The 13,130-nt window shown below is 46.0% G+C and overlaps 1 protein-coding gene across 25 annotated transcripts in view; it reads left to right on the plus strand.

The window, feature by feature from the left end:
- Positions 1-1,835: 1,835 nt before the first annotated feature.
- The window catches only part of CAST (calpastatin), an 86,058-nt gene continuing 74,763 nt past the window's right edge, over positions 1,836-13,130 (plus strand). For 19 of the 25 annotated variants that reach the window (XR_014787660.1, XR_014787661.1, XR_014787662.1 and 16 more), the window contains exon 1: positions 1,836-2,089. Coding sequence is in view for 19 of the 25 variants with exons in the window: in XM_084833706.1 (XP_084689832.1) it covers positions 2,036-2,089 (54 nt within the window). In the remaining 6 variants the exon portion in view is untranslated. Of the gene's footprint in view, positions 2,090-5,615; positions 5,699-13,130 lie in introns of those variants that run through there. The other 6 variants (XR_014787665.1, XM_084833712.1, XM_084833713.1 and 3 more) reach the window with 1 other exon arrangement.

Consider the following 13,130-nt stretch of genomic DNA (forward strand, 5'->3'; position numbering starts at 1 on the left):
CCACTGTATATTCATAAAGGATATGATTTAGGTCATACCTGAATGGTTTAGTGGTTTTCCCTACGTTCTTCAATTTAAGCTGAAATTTTGCAATAAGAAGCTCATGATCTGAGCCACAGTCAGCTCCAGGTCTTGTTTTTACTGACTGTATGGAGCTTCTCCATCTTTGGCTGCGAAGTACATAATCAATCTGATTTTGATATTGACCATCCGGCGATGTCCTATCCACTAGGGGTGTACAAACCCCACTTACCTGGGGGGTAATTCGGTCCTCCCCCCAGAATCCTCCCCAGCCGGCTCCACTCTACCATGAGTCCACGGAGCTGCTGGCCAGGGCCAGCCACTGCCAGACTTCTGGCCATGGCCGGTCTGCATCCACAAATGGCGTCCAGCGTAGCGGACACCATTTGCGTCCCTGCACTTTACCATGATAGGCTACATAAATCTTTACATAGCCTATCACGTTAAAGAGCAGGGACGCAAATGGTAGAGTGGATGCCATTTGCGTCCGCAGTCCGGTGATACGGCCATGACGGCTGTATCGCTGGGTCTTTGGAGCCAGCGGCAGGGAGGATCTGCTGGCGAGGACTTTGCACTGGAAAACAAGGTAGGAGATCCGATCCTCCACGGACTTTGAGGGGCTGGATTCTATTAAATTGGGGTCCATGGAGGATTTCTCCAACATCCCTACTATCCACTTAACAATCCTGTGCATGTCTACTCAGAAGTAAGCCCCATTAAGTGCAATAGGACTTCCTGCCAGTGTGTATAGGGTTGCTATAAGGTTGCAGCCTTGGAGCTGTACAGCTACTGGAGACCAGTTACCTTAAAGGTTACTTGTTCGCATATCGACTTTCCTGTGCACCTAGGTCATCTACTGAGGTCCTTCTCTGAGTGGCACCCTTGTCAGAATGAGCAAGATGGTCATGAGGAAAAGGCCGTTTTCAGCTGTGGCACCCTGACTATCAAATATTTACCCCAAGGAGACTTTCCTGGCATTGACATTGTTTTGTTTTTGATTGCAGGCTAAACCCTTCTTATTCACCTAGGCTTTTAATTTGCTGAAGGGTTCTTTTTAACTTGCTGAATTGTATCACTTAGCTAATTTAATTATTTGTATTTTCATGTGTGGCATTTTTTTTTTTAAGTATAACACTGGAATTGATTTTGATGAAAGTAAAGTAACAGTTTTAAATAAACACATATTTTGTTGAAATCACACTTTATGGTGCATTCCTACTCATGTCTGTTCAGAAGTAAACCCCACCAAGCTCACTCCCAGGTAAGTAGGATTGCAGCCTTATTCATTTATAGCCTGCCTCTCTTCTGTCATGGAACTCTGGGTGACATACATGGGATCCCAGGCTGGGGTCTCTCATCCAGACACTGGCCAGACTCAAACCTGCTTAACTTCGTTGTTTGTCTTTAGATAGGGCACTCGATTTTAAGAAAGGTGCTTTGGGGTTATTGCCCCGCTCAGGTTAATTATCAGGAAACCTTGTTTTTTTTCTGCTATGGGAGAAGAGGCCCAATCCCAAACTGGAAGCCGGGCATGGGGTGCGGGGGAAATGGGAGGCTGCACTTTCTAGCCCAGTCCTCTGTCCGGAAGATAAAACTTGGCTCAGGTCAAACAAGACAAAATTAAACCTCGCCCAGCAGGCTCTGTTAGTATTCTTAAGACAATAACTAAAGTCTACCAGGCATGCCTTGGCAAACAGAAAAACCGGCCACCAAGCACAGTTCGTCGAGCCCAGCTCCCCTCCCTCGTCAACAAATACCGAACCCGAGGAGTTTGGGCTGTTAGTTACTAAACCGGCGGCGGCGGCGGCGGCTGCAGGAAGAGGAGGGACTAGCGGTGCTGCAGCAGCCTGGCTTTGGCACGGGGGGCTGTCGGAAAAGCTGTTTCATAGCTGCCCGGACCCTCCCTGCCCGCCCGCGTCGTCTCTCCCCTCTGCACTGGAGTTACTGCGACGTCCCGTAAACACGCCGCAGAGGTGAAAGCGCGACTCGCAGCAAAAGCGCTTCCTCAGCTGTCATGTCGCAGCCGACGAAAGGCAAGAAGCAGCACCCTGCCAAGGCGGGCAAAGCGGTAAGCAGCGGCACGGAGGAGGGAAGTAAAGTAAAGGGGCCGAAGCCCCTGAGGCAGGACCGGCTGGCTGTCAGGAGAACGGCCTTCCGCCACTGTCCCAGCAGGGAAGAAGGTTCGGAGGAGCGGGGCGCGCTGAGGCGAATGCGTCAAGGCGCAGGAATTTGCCAGCGCCCTGTGCGGCGGGGAGCCAGAAGGCGGCAGCGAGGTGTGGGACGAGATCCAGGCGCTGGGTGGGGCGAGGCAGCGGTACAAGGGAGAAAACTGCGTGTTGTGTAGGGTTGAGACACAACGCAGGACTACGCAGTAGGCTCAGTCCCGCCACGAGCACCGGGGGTGGGGGCACGCTAGGGGCGAGGAATCTTCCCTACTTCTGCCGAACCACCAGAAGGACTTGGAAGGCAGAGGGCGACAGCTCCGCTCCTGGCAGGGCACACCGGGGAGAGCGAGAGAACAGTTGCTCAGAGAGAGAGGGCTGATATTCACTCCCAAGGAATACAGACGTTGGATTCTCTCTCTGTGTGTGTCTCTCTCTCTGTGTGTGTGTGTACTCAGGTCTGGACAAGTTCAGAAAAGTTCCCACCCGCTAGGGATTGTGGGGAGGGATACTGTCAGCGGAACTCAGCGATCCTCCTCCCCGTGTCCTGGCGGGTGGAGATTAAAGGCCAGGGCGCCTCCTCCCTAGGGGCATGGGTGTGTGAGGAGGAGGATCAGTGAGTAGCTTCTAAACAAATCCCAGAGGGGCAGCCCTCTCTAGTCTCTGTCACAGCAGATACTTTGTGCCACTTCAAAAACTGAGCTGCAGTCCCATGAAAGTTGATGCCACATTAAGTACTTGTCTTTGCAGAGGTACAAGACTCCTCCCTCCCCCTTGTAGTTTCTAAACTGCAGGGGCTCAAATTTGCCTAGAAGCCCTGCCTTCTGTCTTGGAAGCCCTGCCCACTAATCCCGGATGCCTTTGGGCTGTCTACGGCTCGTCTGCAGTGGTGTAGTGGAGGCAGGGCTTGCAGGGACGCAGCCCCAGCACTTTTTCATTAGCAGGGACTCTGATATCATCTGCCTCCCCCCTCAGAATTCCCTGCTCCCTCTGAGCTTAGCTGTGATCCTCACTGTAGCTGCGGGGGGGAATGAATTCTCCAAACAACAATATATTGTTCTGTGTTGGAATGCAAAGTATTTGGGATGACTTGGTCTGGAATGGGCAATTAAGACCTATTCGCTTTACCAAAGATGTGCTCCTGGTGGAGATGAAAACTCCTAGAACTGGTTTGTTGATATGGATCAACACAGCTGCCTGAAATGTTTGGACTGTCCTTGGAGACTGTCACAATGAGCTCCTGCATTTCCAAATTTACTACTATACCACTGTGTGTGTGTGTGTGTGTAGTTCAATCCAGCTGGGTGAGTGGATGTTTCTGTGGGGGGGGGGGAGATATAATGAAGGAGCTTAGGGAAGGCTAATGCGTAATGTTGGGGTACTAAGGGAGTGTGCAAGGGGGCTGTTTAAATGAGAAGGGATCTGTCCATGAGGGCTGAGTGGAGAGGTTGAAACTTCCATAGAGTATCATATTTTGAAAACCTAAAATGTTTGTGAGTGAGTGGGTGAAAAATATTTTAACACCCCTGCATTTTTCTCAGACATCCAACTGAAATACCACTGTCTTACTCTCAGCTGCATTGTTTTTGGATCCCAGTTAAAGGCTGTATATCTTATGAGGTTGTATAATCTTAGAAGGGGGTGTGGCTGTGAGGGGACATAGCTGTGACTGTCACAAAGGGACCCTACACTTCTAAATTTGCCACTACACTACTGCTTCTGTGTTGATGGAAGGCACTCTGAATATGCTCAGAGGCATTCATTATCATTACCGTCCCGTATTCCAGGAATAAACCCCCCAGGCCCTGAAAAAATGTTCCACGTTCATTCTGTGGCTCAGATCAAGACCTGGCTGGGGTAGATGTAGCTCCCTACAGTGTCTTTCTTTTAAGTGGGGAGAGATCGGACAGGCCGGAGGTGAGGGTGGAGTCGAAATATAGTCCAAAGTATTTTCTCCCAGAAATGAGGGAAAGGGGTGTGACTTGGACTCTCACCCTTCTCTTTCAAAACAATCTGAAGGGGTGTGTGTTTTACAGTTTCCAGTTTCTTCCCCTGCAGAGGAACAGATGGCAGGTGATGCAGCCTATCCCGCTCATAGTTTAGTCTGAGGGATAGCTTTTGAGAGAGGAGCCCATACCCCTTTTCTAATGCCATAGCACAGTCCTGCCACACCTCCCCCTCTTCTTCCCTCCCCCTCTTCTAAAAGCCAGTTCCTAACTGTCTGTCTTGCTTTGCCAACATTCTTGGGATGAAGAGACTGAAGTGACGCTCACTACGGAGCTCTACAGACAGGAGCAGGTTTCATTCTTAACAGCTGATGCTATCAGCTATAGGATAGCCCTGGCCAGAGAGTTTACGGGGGCTGGTGTGATGTTGGGAGCCTGTCTGTCTCTGCCCCCTACAAGGAACCATTAGCGTTTTGGGCTGTGTTGAGCCGTGTGGTAGGCGCCAACATAGGTTGGCGCAGGAGAGCAGCCACAGGGGCCCTGGCGTTGCAGGGATCTGGGGCAAATTGCTCAAGATGCCCCTTCCCCTCCCCAGCAGCCCTGTGTTCTCCCACTCTAATCATGTACGCTTTAGTTTTTCCCATATTAATAGTTGCAATTTACCCTATGAGGACAAAATAAAATAAAGTACTTAGAAACAATGTTACGGTGTTACGACCAACCTGCTGCCCCCTGACAGTGGATGATTTAGCCCGTCCTGACAGCCCTCCCGCGCTCCGCGGAAGAAGGGTTGTAAAATAGAAAAGCCCTCCCTCCATATATACTTAACAGCTCACGATGACAGGAATTTTGTTCATTCCTGGTCGTGCGCGGCGTGCCCTTCCGTAGCTATGAACTCATCCGGATCCCTGGCCATTGGGATAGGGCTTCTTAGCCATAGAAAACTGGAAGACAAGGGACCGTTCTTTCCAGAAATTAGGGCAGAGATCCTATGCATGTTTAGACAGGAAAACAGGGAGGAAAGTCCTACGATTCCCAGCCAGCCACGCTGGCTGGGGGATGCTTAAAGTTGCAGGACTTTTTTTTTCTGTCTAAACATGCGCCTTAAATCGTCTGGAGAAAGACACTCACGCTCCTTCCTTCCTTCCTTCCTTCCTTCCCCCTGGACCTAGGCCACGGGAATGTAAACCCACTTCAAAGGCTCCAGACAGCCTTGCTAGCTAGCGCCCAGAGAGACCCGCTCCAGGGATGCGATTCTTGCCTTATGTCTCCTGAAAGGGACAGGCCCGCCCTTGTTTGGTGGCCGCGGCAGGCGCAAACGTGGTAGTTCAACGCCCGCCCGCGATGCTTCTCTGTCTACTGCCTGTTTTGGGGCGGGCCTGGCGAAGCGACACGGCAGCTACGGTCGCGCCCCGCTCCTTTCCCCCCGGACCTGCCCCGCCCTGCTGGAGGGACGCATCTAGCCTCGCGTAGGCTGAGCGCGGTTAGTAATAGCGAAGCTGAAGTTGGAAGGGGAGGAAGAGGGAGCAAGTACCCAGTATGGCTTTTGCAAGTTGGTGGTATGCTACGGTAAATATATATGGAGTTGATTATGGTTGCCGTTTTTGTCTTCGTGCTGCCTCCTATGTAGGTTTTGGAAGGGAAGTGTCAATCAGTTCTGTAGATAAGGCTCTTGAAAAAGCTTACCTGCAGAGCGCGCCTCTGCACAGGTTACGTCGGGGATGCCTTTTCCCATGGAACAGGGAACTTCGCCCCGCTCTGGTATGTGAGTGGTTGCTGACCTGTTCTTGCAGGCTGTCTGTGCAGCCCGCAACCTTTAAATGGGGGAAGGGTTTGGGTGATAAGAAAAGGAAAGTGGAAGTGGTTCTGAAGAAACAGAATAGGGCTGTCTTCTGTGGCATAAATCCGATTCATGTTGATTAGAAAAAGATACTTCTGGTATATAATTTTGTCCTGCATATAGTAAACTAGGAACGGCTTGAAAGAAATGAAGTTGTCATGCTTAAAACCTGTGAAGATGTGTTGGTAGTTGTGTCCATTGATGATTTTGGAGTGGGTGGGAAATGGCATATAAATACTTCTGAAAATTCTTGAAGTTTTATGGCATGGACTTAGTCATGATAAAATTCTCATATCCCTCCTTTTTATGGAGACTGGATATACACTCCACATCTATTTGAAATTTAATAGCAAGCCTACTAACGTTTATGCTTGTATTCTTACTAACTTGTATAGCTTTTCAAAAAGTCCTTTATATTTCCTTTTTCTTTCCCCCTCCTGATAGTGACGTGTGTAATTGGAAAGAGAATGTGTTAAAAACGTTAGGCTGTTATTCTGTTCTGAATAAAAGCTTAACATAAAGTGAACTTTCTATATAAAATAAAAAAAGTTCTTACCTTTAAGAACTTCATTCCTATGTATAATCCTAGCTTGTTGGAGCATTCTGAAAATAAATCACAACTCTTACGTTTGGCAGTTCCCATCACACGATATCATTCTGAGTAATCCTGCAACTACATTAAAAAAATCCATTCATGTAATTTGCTGATTTTGCAAACTCTAGTAAATGGTCGTAAAATTGCAGGTGGTGGTGAATCGTTCAGCCTGGAAGATCTGTGTGCAGAAGCACATATCTATCCCTGTAAGGTGATGCTCATGCAGACTACACTACATGGCTATTGGTGTCTTGATATAGATGTAGTATGACCACTAGATGTGCACAACCAGGTATGTGCAACAACTACAGTTGGATTTGTGCCATAGGTAGGAGCCAAGCATACTAGATCGCCAACTCCAATAGATGTGTGTGTTGCTTATTATTTATTTTACTGAAGTTTTTTATGTTGCTCTTTAGCCAAAAAGGCTCTCAGAGAGGCTTACATATAATTAATGAAAGAAGAGTAGAGTAGTAAACAAAACATGTGTCCATTTCTTCTGGTAGATTGGGATAATAATTTCAAGATAGGGTAATGCAATAGAGTTAACCTTTTTCTCAGCAAAGAGGTATTCACAGCACAATCTTATGCATATCTACTAAGAAGTAAATCCTATTAAATTCAGTGGGACTTATTCCTACCTAATTGTGTATAGGATTGCAGCCATAGTAACTTTGTTTTAAGGTGCACACAAGGAAAATACTTGAATACTATTTTCCCTGGGATGTTTTCTGTAGGGCGTTGGCTAGGATATGCATAATCTTTATTCCACGAATACTTGTTTTCTGTTTCACTTACTGTCTTATCTCAAAATTGGAATCAATCAGCTTGTATAGATGAAAGGTCCTTAGTACTTTTAAGTAGGGGTGGAAATTCAAATAGAAGCATAATGAAGCAGATATGAACTGAATTAAACAAATTGTGCTTATGGGCAAACTGATGATAAAAACCACCCAGAGAGTCTCTGCACATTAGAGGAACTGAACCTAAAGGCTCTTATTAGCTTTAAACTCTCCAGGCAGGGATCTGAAGTGAATAATTATTATTTGCCTTTGTTCTGGAAGATTTTACAGAAACCAAAACTTTTGGCTTTCCTTATGCAGTTAAAATGGGCTAGTTCTCATGACACACTGTGCTCACTGTCAGTTGTTTAACCCACATTGATGTGTCACATGCTGTGCATGTGTGGCTTCCATTATGAATATGCAACCCCCAGTGGGGTTGTGGCGTGTCATCTGAGTCCGGTCACCGTGGCTTATTTGAGGATTAAACAACCCTCACATAACCCTACTACAAACTGAGGGTTATGAGAGGGTTGTTTAACCCTCGAATAACTCATGGTATCTGAGTTTGGACAACACGCCACAAGACCATTGGGAATTGCATATTCATAATGGCGGCCACATGTGTCCGGCCTGTGCTGTGGCTTATCATAGTTAAACAACCCATGGTGATCCCAGTGTGTCATGTGAACTAGGTCATAGCCTTTAAATGAAATGGTAAGAGCATACATTAAGTTATAGACATCAACTACACATCAACCTTCATGAAATCAGTGGAGTCAAGTGCAACATTACAGACAAATCTCTAGGAAGTGGCTTAATATGGTGTATTGCTACTGCATCATTAGGGATGTACAGGTTTTCTTAAATCTGTTCCGTCCATGTTTCATAGATTGTCAGGCGTCTTTCATTCTGTTGTCCACTTGTTGATGGAACTGGATTTTTTAAAGCGATGTACGAGAATGTAATTCCATTTGTACAAGTGGGCATTAGCACAAATGCACATCAGCACAAGTGCAAATTTGCACAAATCCCCTCAAAAAGTAAAAAAAAGTGGTCCGTGGAATTGGAAAAAGCTGGAATCCACAGGCTGGATTCATAGAAATCTGAACTCATTTGAATCTGTTGTATATTTCTCTGACAGTCCTATGCACCATAGACCCCTAATCCAGTCTTTCCCAACCTGGTGCCCTCCAGATGTTTTGGACCTCAACTCCCATCAGCCCTAGTCAGCATGGTCAATGGTCAGGAATCTTGGGAATTCAAGGTTGGGGAGGGTTGTCCTAATTGAGCTATTTACCTTCATTTGTGCCACAGTTTTTAGGAATGACACATTTTGCTGGTATGTAAAAGAAAAGGTTTCTCTGGTCCTGATTGGGGGGCAATCCTGGAAGCCAATCAGTCATTGTGCCAGACTTCCCCAGCTGAATGGACACTGACCAGTCTGGCTGGGATGGCACAGCAGCTAACCATATGTGCTAGTATTCTAGTATATTGTTGTAATCAAATCAACAGCATAATATTAAAATGCTGTTAAAAGGGTTAAAAGTAGAGCAGTCTTATTCTTAGGGGTCCATTGCAGATGATAATTAAAAATTAACCAGAATCAAAATACAAACTAAAATACTCAGGGCAGGGAAAGATTAAGAACAGAAAAGGTGGCAAATTTTAAAAAATTACATGGGGAGTCAGGAATAATTCATCTGTAGTCTGGCATGATGCCTGCCAGAATAAAAGTATCTTGAGGTGATGGTGGGCTTTGAACAGGGATGGATGAGATGGATTGGCTCCCTATTTTTTCTAGGCACAATTCAAAGTGCTGGTCAGGACCTTTAAACTATACACAGTTTGGAACCAGGTACCTGAATGGTCTTCTTCTCCAATATGAGCCTACCCACACATTAAGATAATCAGCAGAGGCCCTTGAGCATCTCTACACCAGCCGAAAATCCCACATTTAAAATGTGGCTTTCTGCTTCTGTTTTAAATGCAGGGTCATGATGGACTCTCTTTACACGCGCTTCCTGTCCCCCCCCTTTCCCCCCTTATCTGAGTCTTCGATATGTTTCATTACACAGCCACTAGATGGCGCTGTGGTCTAGCTCCTCTTATTGTAGCTTTTCCTTTTTCATGAGGCAACTCAAGCAGAACTCAAGTGCGGTAATTTGAAAGCTCGTTATCTCTGATTGTTTAGAAAATGCAGTAAGGGTCATTTTGTGTGGGAGATGCCCTGGAGGTTAACGATGTATGTAAAGGGCTCACAAACTTCTGTGAGTAAACAATCTCAATAGCAGGATAAGAGCTCCATGTGAAGAAGCCCTTTGTGTTTCCCACAAGCGAGAGGGCCTCTTAGGTAGGGTTGGCGGAGAATTTCTCCCCGAAACTTTGGGGGGCCGAGCGCCAACGTGTTCGGCCCCCCGAACAAGTTTCGGGGAGAAATTCTCCGCACCCCCCCCCGCACCCCGCACCCCCCCCCCAGGACGGGACTTACCTTTGCCGAATGTCCCTCCCGGCGGCGGGTCCTGGCGGCGGTTCGTCGGGTCTTCGTCAGGGGCGGGGGTGGCAGCCGATCTTTCGACCGGCTGCCGCCGCCGCCATTCCAATAAAACTAAAAAAAACACCACGCCCCCGTGATAGGCTACGTGACGATTAACGTAGCCTATCACGGCTAGATTTGCAAAGTCAGCCGTGATAGGCTACGTAAATCGTCACGTAGCCTATCACGGGTGACTTAAAAAAAAAAAAAAGCGCGTACGGATAATGGCGGCCCCCATAGGGAGCCGCCATTCCCGTTCCTTATTTGGTCGCTGTAGTCTACGTAAAGATTTATGTAGACTACAGCGACCAAATAAGGAACGAGAATGGCGGCTCCCTATGGGGGCCGCCATTTGCGTACACGCTTTTTTTTTTTTTAAGTCACCCGTGATAGGCTACGTGACAATTTCCGTAGCCTATCATGGCTGACTTTGCAGATCTAGCCGTGATAGGCTACGTTAATCGTCACGTAGCCTATCACGGGGGCGTTTTTTTTTTTTTAACTTTTAATTTCGCGGCCGGGCGAGGCGAGGCGCCTCCTCCCCGGCCTGAATTTCGGCCGGGCGAAGCGGGAAGCCTCCCCCCCGGCCTGAATTTCGGCCGGGCAAGGCGGGAAGCCTCCCCCCCCGGCCTGAACTTCAGGGGGAGAGCAGCGAAGCGCCTCCCCCCCACTGCGAAAAGCTGCGAGACCAGGTACGTGGGTTTCGTGCACCCCTACTCTTAGGTTGCTGCTCCCAGGCTTTAGTACTCCTGTCTCACTCTTTCCCTGATGACTTTCCACTACAGTGTGAAGACCTTCGCCTTTGACCTTTATTGATGTCAATGAAGTCTGCTTTGTTGCTTATACATGCTGTTCGTAATTGTTTTATCTGCTTCTTTGAGATTTGTTCTACAGTTTTTATTGCACTGTATTTTAATAGCATTTTATTGTGTTTGTACTTTGCTACTAGCCACCTTAAACTTTTAGGAAAAGAAGGATGTAAATATTTTAAAACAAACAATACATTCCATGACAGGGAGTTCCACAATCTGGGCACCACAATGGAGATGGCCCTTTACTATGGGACCATAGGAAAATATCCCCAAATGTCCTATTATCTTTTTATGGGTCCAGCCCAAGCCATCATACTGGGCTGCTGTAAAATGACATTTTTCCTTCTGTGCATTTACCAGGATTAACTGCCTAACATTTCTTTTAGCACTTGCAAAGCTCAAATTTCCTTTAACTGAACTAGATTAGAACACAGGTAGCAAAGATGGATAAGTGTAATACACAATGATCCTATTCAGTATGAATGATTGTCAAGGAAGCATAGGATCTCCCATTGCAACAGTGCTTATAAACACCAAGTCCACATTTTAGAAATTATGTGCCTGACTCTCTAATCAGCTAGACTGGTGCCTAATGTTCTAATTAAAAAGGGGAAATGAATTACAGTGTATGTGTGTTTTTAAGGTGATTTTGATAGTATTTTAGGTGTAGTGCTTCAAAAGGTATTTGTAGTGGTCTTTAATCTAACATTTTCCAAGCATTATGAAATCATGTCATAAACCTGCTTGATTTTCTGCATCCATACAAAAACTAGAAATCTAATTAGCCATACCCAGGACCAAAACTTTCAAGTGCTGCTTCTTCTGCACCCACTGCACATTTTTATTACTTTTTTATCCTTCCTTCCAAGAAGCTCAAGATTGTGTACATCTCCCCATCCCCATTTTATCTGCACTATATCAGTCCAGCAGATTAGGCAACTGACCCTAGGTCATCCAGTGAGCTTCACAGACAAGTAAGGATCTGAAGCTGGGTCTCCCCAGTCTTAGTCTAACACTCTAACCACTACACTTGTTGTTCAGTCATTCAGTCGTGTCCATCTTTTTGTGACCCCATGGACCATAGCACGCCAGGCACTACACTGGTTCTTATATGAGATGCATATGCTTTGGTAATAATATGTAATGATAATGGTCATAATGTTATCTTCCTGTTGCAGTGTTCCATGGTTCTTTAGGAAAGCCTTTATTTAAAAGACTCTTTTGTAGGTCTGGTTCACATATGCACCTTATTTGTTGTTACCTGATGACTCGCAACGATTTTTTAAAAACTTTTTCCATTGAGAAATAAAGCATTTTAGTTGACACTGGGTGAAAGAAAAGGGCTATCTGTGGTGATGAATATGCAGTGGCTTATCACAAATACAAGTCATCATTTGATACTAGATTTAAGGAGTTCTGAATGTGCGAGTGTAAACTAGCCCTAAGTCTGTGATTCTACCTCCTGTGCTCCAAGAACAGCAGCTCTAAAGAGTCATACAGTGCCACAGATGCAGACAAGGAGCTCATGCTAATATCACTAAGATTCCTGCACAAACAGCAGGACACAGGTATAAGAATGTGCTGCATTCAATGACAGAGTTTTTGTGGGCACTTTTCCCCCCAACTGTACATCCATGAAGCAAGTGTTAAGTTTTCCTTGGGTGGGGAAAAATGCAAGTACAGCAGCAGAATGCTAAGAGTCCACCATCTCTCTGGCTACTGATATTATTATTGTGTTTGAAGGAGGACCTTATCCAATGTTGAATTAGAACCACATTTTTCTTAAGGTATCTAAAATAAATAGATAGCTATCAATAGCAATATGAAAAAGTAACTTCTCAACTTGTAAATCCACAATGATTAAAAGAACGCTTAAGAGAAAGAATGGAATTAAGTAGCTGGGCGAGGCACATACAACCTTCCTGGGAAAAGTGTTTTTAGTTTTAATCATCAGCATTTGCAATAATATTCACAGGAGCATAGTACAATGCCATAGAAGCATTTTCTTTACTAGCCACACCTGTGAGCTACTGCTCCTTGATCTGTAAGGCATGCCTCATGAATTAGAAGACATAGACCTCCATAAAAGACAAAAGGGCTTATGTGCAACAGGCTGAACTGATGAAAACAGATGTACACCAATAGCTAAGGCAATTACATTGTGCTAACCCACACTAAAGCTACAATTTCAAGAAAACATCGGATTTCAATATGTTCAGAACGTATTACATTTTCTTCTGCAGCATCCCCCCAACATGGTGCCCTCCATATGTGTTGGACTATAACTTCCATTAACCCAATGGCCATGTTGGCTAAGGATGATGGGAGTTGTGGTCCAACATATCTGGAGAGTGCCATGTTGGGGAAGGCTGTTTAAAGGATGGATCTCACTGACTTGGAACTATGGACAGAAGTTCGCAACATTGTTCAGGAGGT

The sequence above is a fragment of the Heloderma suspectum genome, chromosome 2 (genome assembly GCF_057233095.1).
Source record: "Heloderma suspectum isolate Gila_16-S chromosome 2, 16-S_ref, whole genome shotgun sequence".
In the NCBI taxonomy this organism is placed as follows: domain Eukaryota; kingdom Metazoa; phylum Chordata; class Lepidosauria; order Squamata; family Helodermatidae; genus Heloderma; species Heloderma suspectum.